The 21,405-nt window shown below is 35.7% G+C and overlaps 1 protein-coding gene across 1 annotated transcript in view; it reads left to right on the top strand.

Moving 5' to 3' along the window:
• HMCN1 (hemicentin 1) overlaps nt 1-21,405 on the top strand; it is a 434,555-nt gene that overhangs the window by 371,510 nt on the left and 41,640 nt on the right. The window contains exons 81-89 of the mRNA XM_030818744.1: nt 1,002-1,271; nt 3,989-4,179; nt 6,481-6,694; nt 8,549-8,683; nt 9,085-9,275; nt 10,907-10,988; nt 15,211-15,480; nt 16,047-16,217; nt 16,351-16,521. Coding sequence (XP_030674604.1) covers nt 1,002-1,271; nt 3,989-4,179; nt 6,481-6,694; nt 8,549-8,683; nt 9,085-9,275; nt 10,907-10,988; nt 15,211-15,480; nt 16,047-16,217; nt 16,351-16,521 — 1,695 coding nt within the window. The remainder of the gene's footprint in view (nt 1-1,001; nt 1,272-3,988; nt 4,180-6,480; nt 6,695-8,548; nt 8,684-9,084; nt 9,276-10,906; nt 10,989-15,210; nt 15,481-16,046; nt 16,218-16,350; nt 16,522-21,405) is intronic.

Raw genomic sequence — 21,405 nt, 5'->3', positions numbered from 1 at the left:
CTTTGTTAAATGCAATTGAGTCAAGTAGGATAAGGACCCAAAAGTATTCACTGGTTTCAGCAACACAGAGGTCGTAGAAAAGAACATTTTTAGATTTGAGGAGTTGTTTCTTCATGAAATGATTGAAATTATTGACATGAGAGAAATTAAGGGACAAAGAAACACATTAAACAACCAAAAGCATTTCAACATTCCAAAAGCAACCAGAGATAATTGCTTCCTCAGAGGCATGAAAAATTCTGAATAGACTGTCTCCTTGCGGATACAAATGTAATGGTAAGCACAAATTCAACCAAATAATTTTGTTGCTATAAATAATCTTAATATGATTATCAGTTAATTCATATGCCTTTTTATAGTAATGCATTACAACTGAATAGAATATCCAGGCTAATACCTAAGTGGTGATCAGCCTACTGTAAACACTTGGAAAGGAAATCCTTATTATAAGCTCTTTTATAGGTTTCCAAATAAGTGGGAAGAGTTTTACCTATATAATTATTTTCCATGATCCATTTATGTATTCATTTGTTCAAATAATCCTTTATTAAATGTAGCCACTGTATATGTGTATTCTAAGCTCTATGGAAATACGTAAGTAAAAGTATCCGAGCAGTTGAATATTTTCCGAAACTTGGTGTTCATTTTGGAAGTTTAAATACCTAAAGTGAATCACATAATTTATGTAAGTTAAGGAAAATACTTTTGTTGATACAGCTTAAATTTTCTAGACATGCATGCCCTCATGAATATATGTTTATCTCCTCATTTAAAATTGACTATCACTTAACATTTATGGGTTAGCTAGGGACTAGTTTTCTGAAGTGCGCCCAAATACTTTTTTGTTCCCATGAAAGAGTGTAGTGCTCGTTTTCTAATGATATGGTGAAGTCAGGATTTTGTTTCTTATCAATGTTTGCTAGAGCAGTACTGTAGTATGTAATTTGTGCACTCATGCTTCTAAGATAAAGTTTGAACTTTATATTTTTTGTATCTTTTAGTTCCTCCAGTCATTAGCCCCCATCTAAAGGAATATGTTATTGCTGTGGACAAGCCCATCACGTTACCCTGTGAAGCAGATGGCCTCCCTCCGCCTGACATTACATGGCATAAAGATGCGCGTGCAATAGTGGAATCTATCCGCCAGCGTGTCCTCAGCTCCGGCTCTCTGCAAATAGCATTTGTCCAGCCTGGTGATGCTGGTCATTACACGTGCATGGCAGCCAATGTAGCAGGATCAAGCAGCACAAGCACCAAGCTCACCGTCCATGGTAGGTTAACATGAATTATTTTAGTCTGCTGCACTACCATGGCAAAGAGAAAAGGCTACCAAGAGCAAATCTGATGGAAGTCAAAAACCCTTAAACTCAGTAATCCAAAGTGTGCGGGGGCGGGGTGTGGTGTGGTGTGTAGGTGCACTTCAAATCTGTTTTCTGTAGGCTGTGTTTATGTGTGTTTGTGCACATAGGTGTGTGAGAGAGAAAGACAGATTTTATTAATATTGCCAGGATTTTTAATGTGTTGCTGGTACCCTCACATATTGTGATTAGTTGGCTTATGAGGAGTCCGTTTGTGTTTTGTGACTTTTCTGCTTTACTTCTCAAGCTTCAAGTCATCTTGGTTCAAATGAATCATCATATGACCTACATTGTATGATTTGACCCTAATGAAAATTAGGAGATCTATTTGATTCATTATGTTAAAGTGGCAAAATATTACATGTATATATATATATATATATATATATATATATATATATATATTTTTTTTTTTTTTTTTTTTTTTTGAGACGGAGTCTTGCTCTGTCGCCCAGGCTGGAGTGCAGTGGCGCAATCTCGGCTCACTGTAAGCTCTGCCTCCCGGGTTCACGCCATTCTCCTGCCTCAGCCTCTCCGAGTAGCTGGGACTACAGGCGCCCGCCACCACGGCCGGCTAATTTTTTGTATTTTTTAGTAGAGACGGGGTTTCACCGTGGTCTCGATCTCCTGACCTCGTGATTCGCCCGCCTCAGCCTCCCAAAGTGCTGGGATTACAAGCTACATGTATATTTTTATGACAGAAAAATAACTTTCCTTTGTATTAAGACAACAAAATACTGAAAAATCAGCATTTGAAATATTTTTAGTTTTTATTGTATATTTTGACTAAGGATAGAATCCACGTTAATATCAGCAGTGGGAAACAATAGCAGATTAAACTGCTTCCAGCCTCTATTTTCAGAGGTAATTATTATAATGAGGAGTTTCTGCTTTCTCATTTTTCAGAAATTTGTGAAAACTGTTTTATTTTTCAAGTGTATTTTAATTTTCTGTAACTTCATAGTAACAGAGACAATTTTGAGTGGAAACATTTTTGGTTGAATAATTTAGCCAAAATTAAAAATCATCATTTATGAGTTTTCCAAATAACCCCCCTGCTTTCAGTTAATATAATTAAACTAATCAATATACACTATCCATTTGCCTTCAAATGAATAATACTCCTTCTTCTCAACTGTCTGTAGAAAATTTACCAAAATTGACCATATACTAAACAAAGAAATCGTTAATAAGTTTCAAAAAGATAGACCATAATTTCTACCCAGCATGCAAAAAAGCTAGAAATTTGTAATGAACTTTGAAAACCCCAAACCCAGACAACTTTAAACACTCTTGCAGCCAAAAAGTAGGTCAAAGAATATTTTTCTATTTTCACATTATTTAGAAAATAAAGACATGACATATCAAAACGTACGGTGTGTGCTCAAAGCTAAAATCAATATAAAGTCATAGCAATAATTCTTTCCTTTTGAAAAAGAAAGAACTGAAGTAAATATATTAATGCTGCGAGTTTGTATCCCCTAACAAAAGACAAATAGCAACCCAAGGAAATCAGATAAAGAAGATAATGAAAATAGAGCATGAATTAATTAAAAATGAGTATTTATGATGTACCATTGAGCAAAATCAATTTTTGTGTTTTCCAAGTTATCTATGTTTGTATCTATAATTATTTAATGTTTGTATATTTAATCATATAATCATAAAGGACAAAAAATTAACTATTTTAATGGAAAGCAGTTAATTTAACTGAAAGCAGCTAATTAAAGTTTATATAGCAATTTTATTTTTGCTAAGGCCAACTGTTCTCCTTTCACTCGTTAAAATGTCATTAAGATGGGGCCGCTTCTTACTGATTTGTTTGAATAATTCCAAATTCATTGTTTTGGGAAGGGAGTGTATTTTTACTTTTGAGCCAAGAATTCTTAATACTTTTTGTCTTTTATTTAGAAGTAACTATCTTAGTTCTAAGTCCAATCGAGTATTTTTTATTACACTAAAATATTCAGTTCATCCCTATATTGCCCAAATTCTAGTTAAAAAAAAATTTGAGTTACAGGAAGTATTTGGTACTGTACTGTGCAGAGTTATAAAGTCACTATGAAAATTTCCTCTGACAGTATAAAAACTGAATTAGGTGTCTTGATCTGGTTTACCTGTATTCATTGTAACATGTAAAATACTGCAATAAGTATTTTTTTTTCTACAGCACTTTGTGATATTCAATATTGGGTGAGTGTTTTATAGTGTTTTATGGTGACTATTATGAGTTCATCCTCATAATATATAGCAGTTATACAACCACAGAAGCATTTTTTCATTTTGTTGTTGGTTTGTTTTACTTCACTGCAGTAAACAGAAGTAACTTAAAGATGGAAAAGTCAGGGAAGCCAAATAAAATCTAAAGATCTTCTACCCAGTTCTGTCATTTGCTCAGAAACCAAATGTAAATATATTCAGTAAGTTCAAATACGTCAGGATTCTTGCTAGCACCAAAAATACTGATTTCTTTCATAGCAGGAAGCAAATCAATATCTTAATAGATTTTCATTTTTAGTATTTCTGGCAAAACTACCCTGAAAAGAGTTTTTTATGTGTTAATTTTTATTGTGAATAGAGACATTATTGAACTCAGCTTCCTGGATGACTCTTTTTTAAACTCTTCATAGTACCACCCAGGATCAGAAGTACAGAAGGACACTACACGGTCAATGAGAATTCACAAGCCATTCTTCCATGCGTAGCTGATGGAATCCCCGCACCAGCAATTAACTGGAAAAAAGACAATGTTCTTTTAGCTAACTTGTTAGGAAAATACACTGCTGAACCATATGGAGAACTCATTTTAGAAAATGTTGTGGTAAGTAAGTTTAACGGACATGAACAGATACGTTAAGCCAGATTGTAAATTTGCCATCGTACTTTTAGCAATTTAGCATGGAAGTATATTCTTTAATAATTTAAAAAAATTCTTGTAAAATCAGGTCACAAAATTAATTTTACACATATTTCATTTTATGTCCCTTGAATGAGAATAATATTTAACAGATAGTAGGAACTCATAAATGCCCTCCTTCTAAAATTATTTTATGTTTGTGGAAATATGTGTTTATCAGGAAAAATTTTAAGTGCCAGTGCTATATTCTGTGCTCTTAACCTTATTTGGCAATGATAAGAAGCATCTTGAGTAAATAATTGTAATTTTTATGCTATATTTTCAATTCATTAGTGCTCCAAGGGGAAAAATGTTAAACTTTTTTAAAAAAGGAAAAAAGTCTATGTGTCTCAATGCAATCAGAAGCAGTCATTAATATTCAATATAAATATTCATATATATTCATATTTGAATATTCCTATTCAAATATTCAACAAATATTTATCGAACACATTCTCTGCAACTAGCACTGGTTTAGGCACTGGGAATACATCAGGGAACAAAAGAATCAAAGATCTTTGCCCTCATGGAGTTTATATCTAGAGGAAGGAGACAATAAAAATGAAAAATAATAATGTCAGAAGAAAATAAAATAAGTCAGAAGAAAAAAGTTGCATGAAAAATAAGAGGGGTAAAGAGTGTCAGGAGTTGGAGCAGTGAAGGTTACAGCTGTAAATAGGGTAGTCAGAGTAAATTCTCCTTGGGAAGGTGACATTTGAGCAAAACTTGAAGGAAGTGAATTAGCCAAGCAAATATTGGAGGAGCAGACCAGGGGGAAAAACAAAAACAGGTAGAGCAAAGAACTTGAGGTGGAAACATGTCCAGTGTATTTGAAAAACAGGAAGCCAGTGAAAGCAAAGCAAAGAATGAAAGGAGAAAGACGTCAGTGATAAATGGAGGCCAAATCATGTCGGGTCTTTCTTACAGGTCATTGTAACAATTTTACCTTTTACTCTAAGTCAGAATCCATTCCAGGTTTTTGAGCAGGTGAGTAATCTTACATGCCTTACATTTTTAAAGGGTTACATTGGCTGTTGTGATGAGAATCAGAGGTAGGGAGACAAGGACAGGAGCAGTGAGACCTGTTGGGAAGACTGTCTGGAGGCAGGTGAGAAATGGTAGAACTCAAAGCAGGATGTTAGCAGAGAAGAGGCAAGAAGTAAGACTCTGCGTATAGTTTGAAGCTAGCATTTTCTGATAGATTGCAAGTAGGGTGTGAGGAAACAAAATAAGAATGACTCAAATGTTTGAGACTGAAGGCATGAACAATTTTGGAAGGGTGAAATAGCCATCAGCTGAGACGGTGAAGGCTACAGGTGGTACGGGAAGGGGCCATTGGAAGGAATTGGGAGCTCAGTTTTGGGGCATGAATGTGAGATATCTTAGGCATCAGAGCAAAGAGTTAGAATAAGAAGTTCAATAGACTTTGAGTTTGTAAGAAAGTATCAATATTTGGGTTGGAGATACTGATAGTCATCAGCATATAGTTGATATTTAAAGCCATATCACTGTATGAGATCACCAAAAAATTGAGTACAGATATAGAAGAAAAGAGGAACAGAGGTTGAGCCTTCTCACTTGCCAACATTAAAATGTTAATGTTGAGAAGAAGCCCCGAGAAAAGTTGGAGAAGCAGCAACCAGTGAGATAGGAGGGAAACTAGGAGAGCATAGTGTCCTGGAAGCCATGTAAATGTGGTTTCGCATAGAAAGGACTCATAATTGTGTCAGGTGCTACAAATGCATCAAGAAAGATGAGTGACAAGAGCTGGCCATTGAATTTAGCAAGTGAGGCCTCAGAATTGTAGGTAATAGTGCCCTTTCTCTTACCATTTCCTCTGATAGTTTTGGTGGTCTTTGGTACCACCTTACTCAGAGAGCCAACTATGCTGTCAAGATGCTGTCAGCTTTTGGGATTGTTTGCTCTTTATTTGTGCAATGCATAGCAGCAACACACTTGATATCTAGCAAACCACAGAATCTACAGTTTTCTGAAATCTTACCACTGTAAAATGCTTATTGTTCTGAAAGGTATGGGCTTATGTTTAAACTTCTATACATTTTAAATTATGTTATGCAAAAGCTAACCTGATGGTTAAGACTAAAAGATGGAAATTTAAATTGTCTTTGGATAAGAGAGTTTCTTGAGGGCCTAGCTATGCAATGTGATGTATTTTATGTACTATGATGGATGATTATGAAATTTTAAATGTTACTTTTATTTTAGCTGGAGGATTCTGGCTTCTATACCTGTGTTGCTAACAATGCTGCAGGTGAAGATACACACACTGTCAGCCTGACTGTGCATGTTCTCCCCACTTTTACTGAACTTCCTGGAGACGTGTCATTAAATAAAGGAGAACAGCTACGATTAAGCTGTAAAGCTACTGGTATTCCATTGCCCAAATTAACATGGACCTTCAATAACAATATTATCCCAGGTTGGTCATTTAATTCTCAAGAGGTGAATAAATACACCTATGTAGAACTCTAGACCAAGCTCTATTTCCTCCAGCTGTGAAAATTGAAAAGTAACAAGAATTGATTGCTTTAAATTCTGTAAAATATGTGCCTCTGCTTGGATTTCACCCTCTACCCAATATATATGTTTTGTTCCTTCTTTTGGAAGCATAAGTTGATCACAGGGCCATATATTGCAGGTTATAAGTAGCTTTTTTAACCTAAATATAATTCCCCTTACCCCATGAGAAGGCAGTATGTTTATATAGGCACCTAAGCTTATCCCAGCTGGACCCCCTTCATCACTGATCAATAGATTAAGATGGCCACTGTTGGAGTCCTAAAGATTCACTTAATTTTACAGAGAAGAATTCTACTTCTCACTGTTTGCCTCAACCTCTATTATAGTGTAGATTAATTTATGTAGAAAATTTCTAGTCACTGTGTATACTACAAGTTAAGGTCATGTCTGGAACCCAGGAGCACCCATCCCTGGGTGAACAAATATCTACCTATTTGTTAGACTTTGTCATCAGCATAAAGACTGTCAATACTGAGAAATTGTCCTATCCCAAAATTGAGTTCTGAAGTATTACACTGTTAGCATTTACTAAGTGTCTTGCTAGAAAAGTAGTAATAAGCTTGAGAGTTTTCTTCTATTATAAAGAGTTATGTTAATGACTGGAATTTATCAACTGCATGACCTTAATAACAATACATCTCACTAAGAAAAAACAAACACTAAAAAATCTGATCTATATTGTTTTCTGAAAGTGCAGTACGAGGTGAGGAGATCAAGACCATGGTGAAACCCCGTCTCTACTAAAAATACAAAAAATTAGCTGGGCGTGGTGGCGGGCGCCTGTAGTCCCAGCTACTGGTGAGGCCGAGGCAGGAGAATGGCGTGAACCCGGGAGGCGGAGCTTGCAGTGAGCCGAGATCGCGCCACTGCACTCCAGCCTGGGCGACAGCGAGACTCCGTCTCAACAACAACAAAAAAAAAGTGCAGTACCGTTTTCTGAAAGTGCAGTAATGTAAAATGTACTTTTAAAGCTTAATTTTCCACTTAATATTTAGCAGTAAAAGATTTAAAAAAAAACTTGAATGAGGAGAGCATGCAAGGTAAACAAGTATTTAGATATGGACTGGTTTAGTCAGAATTTTATTTAGTCTTAGTTGTTTTAGGATTAGCATGTTTACCTTATATTTTCTTCTAAATGTTATACATTATAATATAAATTTTGTATTACTATCATAAATTTTTAAATATCTGCCTTTGTAAATAATCACCATTTATGATTTATAGAGAAGTTTAAATTATTACGAATTTGACTATGTTGTTGTTATTACCTAACTAGCATACGTTTTCATAATTTTCCCCTTTGACCTGCCAAGTCAGTTGAATTATAAGCTGAAAAGGTTTTCATGTGTTTGATGTAAATTGTTTGGGAGGAAAAGTGGTAGTGAGATAAATGAAATGGAAAATGTAATATTTCTCAATGAAATATTTTTGAAACTCAGAGAGACTACGAGCCAGCTTTAAGCAACACATTTAGATGAAAGGTTTACTTTAAACCTAAAATAATTTTTAAAAGATGTTTGTTTTCATTCCCTTTTCCTGTTCCTTCTGCTGTTTTTTGTTCTTCAAACAAGTGTCTATAGACATAGTAAATAGCTCAGATGAAGAAATCTGTGGAAAAGGCTCTCTTCTCCAATGTCATCTCTTTGGTTCAATTGCTGACCAACTCATAAATCTAATGTGCAAAATACTGAGCTGTCGTGAAATTTTTCCTAGGTTACTGAGAGGCACTTGTGTTGTTTCTTGTTTCCCTCAGCCCACTTTGACAGTGTGAATGGACACAGTGAACTTGTTATTGAAAGAGTGTCAAAAGAGGATTCAGGTACTTATGTGTGCACCGCAGAGAACAGCGTTGGCTTTGTGAAGGCAATTGGATTTGTTTATGTGAAAGGTAGGTAAAAGCGCTCCATTTTTAATTTATAATGCATTCATAATGAATGGTTCAAGTTTTGCTTCTTTATTTTATAGTAATAAAATATAACTTCAAGTTTCTAATCCACTCAGTCCTATTTCACAGATATACAAATTCATGAGAAAAAAATTATGAACATTCAACTCAAAAGTAGATAAGAAGAGATCATTTCACACAAAGTGGAATCATCCCCTTAGAATATTGAAATTGACAAAATTATCTGGTGATTTAGCATGAAGAGTTGATTCTGGAAATTTCATGAGGTTTTAAGGTGGCTTTACTCCCCTCTTTACTAAATTATTTTTCCAAATAGCTCAAAGATCACAAAGAAATTATCAGCACTTACTTTTACTTTGTACCTGTCTTATGTTGTTTTCCAGAACCTCCAGTCTTCAAAGGTGATTATCCTTCTAACTGGATTGAACCACTTGGTGGAAATGCAATCCTGAATTGTGAGGTGAAAGGAGACCCCACCCCAACCATCCAGTGGAACAGAAAGGGAGTGGATATTGAAATTAGCCACAGAATCCGACAACTGGGCAATGGCTCCCTGGCCATCTATGGCACTGTTGTAAGTCACACCGGAATGATTGATGCACCTTTAAACCCCCACCCCCCATCTATGAGTGCCATAGATAAGAAACATTTCTCTTACATTCTTATTTATTTCATAAAATCTGAATAAAATAACTCCTTTTAAAAAACTGAAACAAGGATTGAAATAGATATTTTAGCCCTTTCAAATAAGTGCAGTGAGATAATGTGGCTGCCTTGTTCCGTATCATTGACTTACTAATTAACATTTGGAGATAACTTCCTCAGATCTGTTTTAGGACAAGGAAATTGAAGAATTACAAACACAGTTACATATAAATTATAGAGTAGATTTCCTAGTAAGCTGATAACTATATTAGGCTTTTCCAAAGTTCAGTAATTCAGAAAATGAGTGGTGCTTTGGTTTATTATTCTAATTTTGGGGTCAAATTACCCCAAAGTGAAATATTTTATCCAAAAATGTCTCAACTAGAATACACATTAATTTGTTAAATCACATTTGGTGAGACCACTTATGTGCTGTCATTGTTTAAGTAATTGAAATAATTAAAATATACTATCTAATTACCCAATCCAGTGGACCAGTCTTAGTCTTTTAGTCTCATTGATTTTACTTCAACATTAGATGTCATTTGTTGATTGTTCCTTCTATTATGAAATTATTTCTACTTTATGTGCCATAATACTAATATGGCTCAGCCTTCCTCATTACCACTTTTCCCTTTTCCTCTATTACTATTTCTGAAGTCCTTGGTACTTCTAATACCAATGTTAATACTAATTTTTTTCATCATTCAATTTAAGATTCCTAAAACTGTAGTATCTCCAATGCTGACACTCTTCCAAATTCCATTTCCAGCTGTTGACCAGGAACTTCTGTTTGGATAATACACTGAAACCTCAAATTAAACATCTAAACCAACATTTATTTTTCCTTCTCCCAATCTACTACCTGCAAATCAGTTCCCCTTTACTGACTTACTGTTTGTGAAGGAGACCTGAATTCTTCCATTCACAAGACCTTCAGCGAAATCTGTGCCTCTAGTCACCAAATTGAAATTTATTTAGTGCAGTCCTACATAAATTTACACACACAGACACATACATATATGTATATAATGTGACCTACAATCTGTAATTTATTATTATAAGTAAATTAGTTTTTCACTTTCTTTCCTAAATTTCAAACTCTCTAGACAAATGTCCAGTTGAATGTAGTTTTAATAATCCCCATTAGAAAGGACTCAGTATTTGTTAATTTGTCCTTATTATTTTAATGCTTTTTAAGATATCTGTAAGTATAGCATTAGTATTTCTCTTTAGTAAGATAATTCCAGATAGATGATCATAAAATAACATAATTTTTGCTTTGGTTTCTTACCAGTTAGTATTCCCGGAGATCAATGATAGGCTATTTTGAGAAAGTTTAGGCTTGGAATTTGTTTTCTCCCTTCCCCCTCCTCTTTCTCTTCCTCCTCCTCCCTCCTTTAAATCTATTTAAGAGGTTAGACATATGTAGGTTTTCTTATTTCCATTAAAATTCCTTCTCAAAAATGAAATTTCAAATAAACTAGCATCATGGTGAAAAAAGTGATTGCCCTGCTCTGTAGGCTCATAGTTTTGTAAAAACCCTGCTTATTTCCATAGAATGAAGATGCCGGTGACTATACATGTGTAGCTACCAATGAAGCTGGGGTGGTGGAGCGCAGCATGAGTCTGACTCTGCAAAGTAAGCTGCTTAATGAAACTAATTAAACACTTGATTTAGGAAATATTACCTAATAAAGAGTATTTATTTTCTTTAACTCTATAGCAAGTTCGTTAGTGGTAGCTCTCAGAGTATGTCTAGTTTAGTTTTCTGCTGCTGATGGAGCAGTTGTCATCAAATATAAAACTGATAACACACAGATATTTTTCTCTATTTTATCTAATACAGTACAAGAGTGCAATTGATTGGTGGCAGAGCTTTTTTTTAATTATACTTTAAGTTTTAGGGTACATGTGCACAACGTGCTGGTTAGTTACATATGTGCTGCACACATTAACTCGTCATTTAACATTAGGTATATCTCCGAATGCTATCCCTCCCCCCCACCCTACAACAGGCCTGTTGTGTGATGTTCCCCTTCCTGTGTCTATGTGTTCTCATTGTTCAAATTCCCACCTATGAGTGAGAACATGTGGTGTTTGGTTTTTTGTCCTTGCGATAGTTTGCTGAGAATGATGGTTTCCAGCTTCATCCATGTCCCTACAAAGGACATGAACTCATCATTTTTTATGGCTGCATAGTATTCCCTGGTGTATATGTGCCACATTTTCTTAATCCAGTCTATCATTGTTGGACATTTGGGTTGGTTCCAAGTCTTGAATACTAGTTCAACCATTGTGGAAGTCAGTGTGGTGATTCCTCAGGGATCTAGAACTAGAAATACCATTTGACCCAGCAATCCCATTACTGGGTATATACCCAAAGGATTATAAATCATGCTGCTATAAAAGTGGCAGAGCTTTTTAATTACAACATATTCAATGGAGTGCCCCTTCTTACAATTCACCACAGTTATTCCAACATGCTTAAAAAGATTGCCATTTATGGCACTTTAAGATATTTATTAAAAATAAAGACTAATGTAAAGGAGCTCAAAAGTGCTCCAGCTTGATGGCTGTAATCTTTCATGAAATAACTAAACGTTCTGAGTGAGATCCTCATGCTCATCAGGCAGCCCTTCAGTAAGAGTCATTGGAAAACAGAGCATCCATAATTGGATAAACATAAAATACTCCAATGGCCCACTGGAGAGTTTACAGAACCACTTAAGGGGCTGACCCAAAGACAATGTCACTGGGTTGAGAATTTTTGTGACTAGGCTCAGTATTTAATAGGGTGAGTTTACATTTTCTTCATCACTATTGAGAGATGCTCTAGATTAGTTAGCTGTTTGCCAAACTATATAATTCTGTAAGACTCGAATAGATGATCGACATTTAATAAGTATCTAATACAACGTTTCACTAAAGAACATATCTATCAAATGATAACATGGGATGTCATTAGGAAAAAATAGGGCTCTATGTTCAAACAAATCTGAGAAAAAATGAATTCAACAGAGTTCTTTTATTTATTACATATATAAAGAACAGTTACTATGTGCTCAGCCCTCCTTAGGCATGCCAAATTTCTTTACTGCAGATTTTCCAGAAATGTTAATATGTTGATGTGAATTATGGCTCAACAAGGGGAGAATATAATATGCCACATTTTCCAAATAAATGTTGAGTGAACGTAGGTAGGACACTACACAATCCACTGACCCAGTTTAAGAAAAGCTACATTAGAGCAGCTCGTCTGCACATATTGACAGTAAATTCATTTTAGTAAGTGAGGCATATTAAATAGTCAAAAATATAATTTGGTTCAAATTAGGATTAAAATACCAGAAGCGATATTTTTATTTAAAGTGTTCATATTTAATTATTATGTGAATGATGAAATTAATTCAATTGAAGTATGTACATGCGGAATTTTATTGTATTAATTTATAGTTTATATGCAATTGGGAATGTTCAAGCATGGTATCTAAATTAAGGTTCTGAGTTTATTTGATAATTTAGCCATTTTAATACGAGCAGACAAGCTTAGTCATGTTGTCACTTAGTGTTGAGGGATAAACCTGAGGTATTTACTTTATGCAGCAACAGTTTATTGAATACATAATGTAATCAGGAAACTAGGAGAGAAATAAAAGCACTGGCCCTGAAAGTTTCTAGAGTGAGGTTAATATAAACATCAGTTAGAAGGCATTGTGTAGGGTGATGAGCATAAGTCAGAGTAATGCTTTATATGACACTTGCTAAGAGAGTCAAACCTCACATGAAGGAATTACTTTTTTAAAAGACAACATGTCATGGATACCTTTGCAGAAAAAACTAACATATTAATATCACGACAAAACACATTTTTGTTCTATTTTTGTCTTATTTGTATTCTATTTATTCTAGATACACTTCTCAGCCTAAAATATGCAGCCACCACCTTGAATTATCTGCTATTACCTCTCACTGAACAAATCATTCCACCTTTCAGTTCAATGTCACTAAAACACTACTCTCATCCCATCATGCTCCTTCTCAAGAATGTATATGCTGCTCCCTTTGCTTTCTTATTTAAATGAAAACCTTGCTTATTTTAAGATTTGAACCAATGTTTACAACCCTGTATGCTGTTACTCTTCAGGGTGAACCATCCTTTGTATTCTGCTGTCTTGAAAAAGAAAAAGAGCTAACTCCATCTCCATGTTGTGTCTTTCTCTCCAAGTGTTCTCCCCTCTCCTCTCTGTTCAAATAACCTTACCTATTTTTGAAAATCCAGTTCAACTCTCTTCTTCCCAATGAAGTCTGTCATATTCTATCATCTTTCTTGGCACTGTAGACCAATATAGATGTAAACACTCTGCCAGCAGTTGCATGCAGTTCCTTTTACAATCTTTCCAAGGACTTTACTTCAGCCATTGTCATTCACTGTAGACACTGTTAACATCTCCCTCCTTCCTTTTTGGTTACCAGAATACCATTTTTATCCTGATTTTCTTCCTACCTCAGTGATTCGTTCTGAGTATCTTTATAAGCTTGTCTTCTGTCCATCTCTTAAATAATGCTTTTGCAATTGTTTCTGTCTTTGGCCCTCTTCTCATTTTAGACTCTCTTCTGAAGCAATCATATTCACTATGAAAGACTCACACATATATATTTCTTGCTCATCTTTATTCTGAGTGCTAGATATGAATATCCCTGTCATGTAGACATCTCTATATGAATGTCTTACAGATATCTCAAGTTCAACAGTCCTAAATGGATGCAAATTATCATTCCTTACTCCCTATCCACAAATCTTTTCTACCTGTTGTGTGCCATTGCATTGCTCAAATATACCATATTGTCCAAATCAAAACCCTGTAGTCATGAGTTCTTCCCTTTAACCCATACCAATCTGTAACAAAGTTCTATCATTTCTACTTTCTTAATAATTCTTGGGTATGTCTTCCTTTTCCTCTCCATTTCCAGTGGCATGCTTTTGTTTGATCTATTATTACTGTTGTTTATGCTCCCATATTAGTACACGTTAGTTCTATAGGTATGCTCTAGCACAAGTCTGTCTTATCAGTGGACTATGAGCTCCTTGAGACTAGAAAGAATATCTTTTCTCTATATGCTCTCAGCACTCAGCACAATGCCTGGCAAATAGCAGGCTTTCAGTACATGTTTATTGAATAAATGAATGATGGCCAGTGATAAAAGAATGAGTTAATTAGCCAGGCATGGTGGCGGGTGCCTGTAATCCCAGCTACTCGGGAGGCTGAGGCCGGAGAATTGCTTGAACCCTGGAGGGAGAGGTTGCAATGAGCCGAGATCGTGCCACTGCACTCCAGCCTGGGTGACAGAGGGAGACTCTGGCTCAAAAAAAAAGAATGAGTTAATGACTCTTTACCTCAAAAATGATCAAAAGAAAAAAATGAATATTCACCATATAAAACACAGATGAAAATAACAATAGTAACTAAGAGTACTGCGTGCTTACCTTGTTCAAAACTTGTAGTCACATCCTCTTGTTGATTCTAACAGGAATCCTTTGAAGTAGGCACCATTTTTAAGGACACGGGGCTTAGAGAGGTAGTAAGAAGCAGACACAGAATTTGAATCCAGGAAACATGACTCTAGAGCCCATGCTCTAGGCTAATCTCCTCAGGAATTTTAAATTTTTGACATTTACTAAATAAAAAAGAATTATGAAAATTGTATCAACGGCAATTATAATCTATAATCTCAGTTGGGAAGCAACAGTGTTTTATAAACAAATCAACCACTTTTTTCAAAATAACGTTGCCATATAATACATGATAAAAAAAATTCTATAACTCCACAAAAACTGAGACACTATGTGCTTTTTTCCATAGGTCCTCCTATTATCACTCTTGAGCCAGTGGAAACTGTTATTAATGCTGGTGGCAAAATCATATTGAATTGTCAGGCAACTGGAGAGCCTCAACCAACCATTACATGGTCCCGTCAAGGGCACTCTATTTCCTGGGATGACCGGGTTAACGTGTTGTCTAACAACTCATTATATATTGCTGATGCTCAGAAAGAAGATACCTCTGAATTTGAATGTGTTGCTCGAAACTTAATGGGTTCTGTCCTTGTCAGAGTGCCAGTCATAGTCCAGGGTGAGTGTGATCAGAGGAATATTCATAGTAAACAATACTTGGGGTGACTCAAATCATGGAAATTATTAAGCACTTTAGTCCGAGTCTCCTGTCACCTTAACATACTTTTAGATGATGGGGAGAGGACAAAGTCATCAAAATTTACAGATTGAAGGCCCTAAACCAATACAGATTAGAGCTTTAAAATGCCAAGGTTTTAATTTAAAATCCCAAACTAGATTTTTGATTCACAACTAAGTCAAATCTATTCTTAGAAATCAATGTATATGTTTTGCTGTAAGGAATGACTTATGTCCAAAAGGTGAACAGTTTGTAAACTTGTTGGTCTCTAACTCTTCCAGCAGCCACGTGCAAGTGAGTGAGGATTTGATCTGAGAAGAAACTCTGGCTAACTGAAGTTCTTCTCTCTCTCTTGGATTTTAATTTTACCTTAAAGGAGAGCTTCCATAAGCTATTTCTCAGCAACTATATATTTAGCTCTGTAACCAGTGCATATCTTAAATGAAATCTCCTTTACAATGTTTTATTTGCAAAAGCTTAGACAAAGTACAATGTTTTATTTGCAGTTCATGGTGGATTTTCCCAGTGGTCTGCATGGAGAGCCTGCAGTGTCACCTGTGGAAAAGGCATCCAAAAGAGGAGTCGTCTGTGCAACCAGCCCCTTCCAGCCAATGGTGGGAAGCCCTGCCAAGGTTCAGATTTGGAAATGCGAAACTGTCAAAATAAGCCTTGTCCAGGTACACCTCCTTATTTAACTGATAGGCATGTGTTTAATAGACCTTCATTTCTGTCTTCTACCTATGGATTGCCCCAGTGTGAGTATTCCCAATTGAAATATACCTGATGGCGTAATGGTTCACCTTTGTATAGTGGATGGTAGCTGGTCGGAATGGAGTCCTTGGGAAGAATGCACGAGGAGCTGTGGACGTGGCAACCGAACCAGGACCAGGACTTGCAGTAATCCATCAGCTCAGCATGGTGGGCGGCCATGTGAAGGGAATGCTGCGGAAATAATTATGTGCAACATTAGGCCTTGCCCAGGTGAGAACCCACCAATAATGCTAAGATAAACAGAACTTTTCCATCTTAACTCCTATGAAAGAATTACATTTGCCTTTTCTTCTTCATTGTAAAAAGATGTTATGGCCTCTACCCTTGAGAATACGTTCATTCACTATATTCTTAGTTCTCTTTCATGGATAAACTTGTAAAGGTTTGGCATTCATTGATGTTAAGCAAAATACGTGCTTTAATTGAACATGAAGAAAGGATCCAAACTGGAGTGTATTTCTCAATCACGTAAAGAAAACGTAACTATTTACAAGGTCATAAAGTAACATCTAATGCAGCCATCCGTTTCGAGGTAAGAAAAATGAACCCTAGAGAGGTTAAAGTTAAAGACTTGCCCAGAAACACACAACTGGTGAGGGGTAAATACTAATGGCTATCGTTCACTAAATACCATACAATAGGAGCCATGCTAGGTACTTTATATTGTTAATATTGTGTATTGTTATTGATTTTGTGTTTTAGCACTCTTTCCGATTAAAGTGACAAATCAAACTTAAGTCCAAGTAGAAAACTTTTCAGGTATAATTGAATGCAAGGATTTGGACAGTGCTTTTACCAGCATGTTTTCCATCTCTCATCTCTGCTTTCCTCTCTTTGGCTTTATTCTCTATTAAACTCTTTCCATGTGGTGGAAACAATGACTGCTGACAGCTACTGGCTCACAGGGGCCTTATAATCTAAGTGAGGCCTCAGAGAAAAAGAGTTCCCTTGTCTCTCAGAATTCATATCAGTCTCTGGAAAGGAACCCTGTTTGCTTTTGTTCAGGTCACATGCTCACCCCTGAACTCAAGTGAGTCCAGGAGAAGGGTATTTTAATAGCCATCTTGGGTGAACTGTCTACCTAGTGTAAAGAGAGGCAGAGAAAGAAATCATGCAAAGTAGAGGAGCTGTTCATTTATTCATTCATTCATCCAACAAATATTTACTGAGTGCTTACTTTGTCATCAAGACACTGTTCTAGTTGCTAGAGTTAAAATAATAAACAGTATCTTTCCAGTTTTGATCAGCACACCTAAAAAACTCACAGACTTGAAATGATGGAGTACAACTTGGAGAGATATCTTAGCTGGAATGATCAGAAAAAGAAATACAGACAAACCAAAAAGGGACAGGTATTCACTACATTGGGTATTGCGTCCTATTGTGCAGATGAGGAAAGATTTAGAAAATAATGTGCAGTAATTCACTAAGGATAGGCAGCTAATAAAAAGTGAATCAAAGTTTTGAACTCAGGTTGACCTAATTACCAAGCTTATTTAAATTGCAGGTATCTGGATTTGCAATTCGGAACTTTGATTACATTATAAAAACGAAGTACTGTCCTGACATCTTAAAATAAACGAGAAGCCATTTATTTTAGTCTTAAAGAATTTAAAAGCTGGTTGTAATAACATTATGTTCTAAATTTAAAAGACCAGGAAATACTTGATTGAGCAATTTTGTGTAATTTGTCGTCTATAATAACTATATAATAACTAAATGATATTTGTAAATATCCTAAAATAAAAGCCAGTTTTTTCTCTTCATGTTGAGTAACTATTCACCTGCTACTGTCTGGTTACTTAGTTGTTTTGTTCACTATTCTATTGGCTTGTTTTTATTTTTAAAGGCTTTCTCTAGTTATTTCCCCCAGTCCCTAAACCAATTGAATTTAGCTATTGTTTGAGCATAATGTCGGGGTGGTGTCCTAGAGCCATTCAATGAAAGCATGTATTTCTTCCCAATGAGAGCATGTATGAAAATTTAGTGATGCCATATTGGTAGGTAAATATCAGCTGCAGTAGGAGTATCTATACCACAAAAATTAGTGATGCTACAAGTTTTCCTCCTCACCCCTAGAGAGCTGGTTATTAAATATTTCTCAGCTCACCACTGCAAAATGGGCAGCCAGCCTAAGACAGCCTTTCTCATCCAGGAGGTATGTGAAAATCTCAGGGGCAGAAGATATTTGCCTTTAGTACAATTCATTTCTAACAATGTTGAACTTACAAAAGAATTGCAAGAAGAGTATAGATAATTTCTATGTAACACTATCTAGGTGAAATTTTGTGTATTTCCTGAAACAAGGACATTCTCTTTCATGAACATAGTACAGTGATCAAAATTGGGAAATTTAACATTGATACTACTATTATCTAATTTCATTATCTAATCTTGTTATCTAATCCACAGGCCATATTCGGATTTTGCCAGTTGTCCCAGTAATATCCTTTATAACTCTTTTTCCCCCACTCCAAGATCCGATCCACGATCACACTTGTACTTATTTGTTGTGTCCCTTTAGTCTCTTTTAATTGGAAAATTTTCTCAGTCTCTTTTTCTTTCATGAACTTGATATTTTTTAATGTACAGGCCAACTATTTTAGAGAAGACAATTCAATTTGGATTTGTCTAACATTTCCTCATGATTACACGTAGGTTTTGCATTTTGGCAGGAACACCACAGAAATGATTTTGTGTCCTTCTCCATGCATCATTTCAAAAGGCACATAATGTCAGTTTGTCCCATACTGGTGGTGGTAACTTTCTTCACTTGTTTAAGGTAGTGTCTGTCATTGTATAGTTACTATTTTTACTTCTATTATTAATAAGTATTTTGTAGGGAAACTTGGAGACTCTACAAACCTTTCACCCACTAGGTTTAGCATCCATTTCTGATTTCTGCTTGAATCAGTTATTACTAACTCCATTATCTTTCATATCTATTATTGACATCTGTCAAGAACGTTCTCATTTCTTTACTTTTTGATTTATATCAATAAGGACTTAGATATTATTCAATGGTTTATCACAGTGGAACCCAACCTTTTTGGCACCAGGGACGGGTTTTGTGGAAGACAATTTTTCTACAGCTCGAGGGTTGGGGGGATGGCTTCAGGATGATTCAAGCACATTACATTTATTGTGGATTTTATATATAATGAAATAATTATACAACTCACCATAATGTAGAATCAGTGGAAGCCCTGAGCTTGTTTTCCCGCAACTAGAAGGTCCTTTCTGGCGTTGATGGGGGACAGTGACAGATCATCAGGCATTAGATTCTCATAAGGAGCACGCAACATAGATCCCTCACATGAGCAGTTCACAATAGGGTTCGCACTCCTATGAGAATCTAATGCCACTGCTGATCTGACAGGAGACGGAGTTCATGGTAATGTTAGCAATGGGGAGTAGCTATAAATACAGATGAAGCTTTGCTCGCTTGCCAAGCAATCCATGGCCCATGGGATTGAGGACCCCTGGTTTATCACACACTGTCATTATTTATCATGATGTTCGCATTATCCTAGAATAGGCTAGTGGAGGCAGGCCTGTCCGGGCTGGCTTCAGTGTTGAGATGTCTTCATGATTCTTTGAGTACTTCCTTACTTTCTGGTACAAATAGTTACTTCAAACTTATTTTGTACTTTCCCTGCCCCAGTTAGAATAGTGTTTTTAAACTGCAAATCTTTTTTAAGCTTGGTATCTTCAGGGATGGCCTATCCTGAGATTTGAGAATCATTGTCACTAAAATACATATATAGCTACAGATTAAAGAATAACCATTTTTTCCAAGTGTCTGTCTGAAAACTGTTGAGAACTTTGAGCAAAGCTCATCATAGCTCCTAGCTTACACTTATGTAGGATTTACTGTGTGTCCTGTACTGTTCCAAGCACTTTTCTTCTACGAACTCATTACTGCTCACCTCAACTCTAATAAATTATCTTTTATTATTTGCATATTGCAGATGATGAAACTAGGCACACAGAAGCCAAGTCACTTGTCAGGATTACATGGCCCGTAAGGGCAGAATAGTTATTCAAGCCCAGAGTGTCTGCCTGGAGACCCGCTCCTAGCATTGTGCTCCTCTACCCTTCCGTAATTAAAACTGCAATGTAGTGTAATAAATTCAGTTATAATATTTTGCATGTTTCTTACCTACTAATCCCTCTGTAGTTTTTTTTTAATATTTTAACTTTCATTTTAGTTTCAGAGGTACATGTTCAGTTTGTTATATAGGTAAACTTATGACTCAGGGGTTTGATTTACAGATTATTTCATCACCTGGGTACTAAGCATAGTATCCAACACTTTATTTTTCTAAACCTCTTCCTCCTTCCACCCTCATCCCTCAAGTAGGCCCCAGTGTTTGTTGTTCCCCTCTTTCTGTCCATGTGTTCTCATTATTTAGCTCCTATTTATAAGTGAGAACATGCGGTATTGGGTTTTCTGTTCCTGAGTTAGTTTACTAAGGATACTGGCCTCTAGTTCCATCCCTGTTCCTGCAAAGGATGTGAACTCACTCTTTTTTATGGCTGCATAGTATTCCATCGTATGTATGTACCACATTTTCTTTATCCAGTCTAGTTGTTGGGTGTTTTGGTTGCTTCTGTCTTTACTATTGTAAACAGTGCTTAATGAACACACAGGTGCATATATCTTTATGTAGAACAATTTATATTGTTCTGGGCATATACCTAATAGTGGGATTGCAGGGTCAAATGGTAGTTGTGTTTTTAGTTCTTGTTTTTTTGCATCATCTAGGTAGCATGATGTTTTATGCCGACTCCAGTTTATATTATCATTCTTCCTTTTTTCTATCATTCCATTCTTATAAAAGAAACACTTGAACTCTACAACATTTTGTATCTTGGAGTCCAGTTCTAGGTAGGATTTTCCATATTGATTAAAAAATAAAAATAAAAAAGTCTTTAGCTGAAAACCTGTATTTATATGTAGTAGAAATGACACAGAAATGAATAAATGTTACCCAATTGTTAACCCTCCAATTAAAAATGCGTCTATATTAAATGGCATTATATTGTAAGAGGTTGGGCTTTTGTTAACCAACAGCCTTGAAAATAAAATGT

The sequence above is a fragment of the Nomascus leucogenys genome, chromosome 9 (assembly GCF_006542625.1).
Source record: "Nomascus leucogenys isolate Asia chromosome 9, Asia_NLE_v1, whole genome shotgun sequence".
In the NCBI taxonomy this organism is placed as follows: Eukaryota; Metazoa; Chordata; class Mammalia; order Primates; family Hylobatidae; genus Nomascus; species Nomascus leucogenys.
Note: the sequence above shows the minus strand (reverse complement) of the source record. Positions and strands in the feature narration are given on the sequence as shown.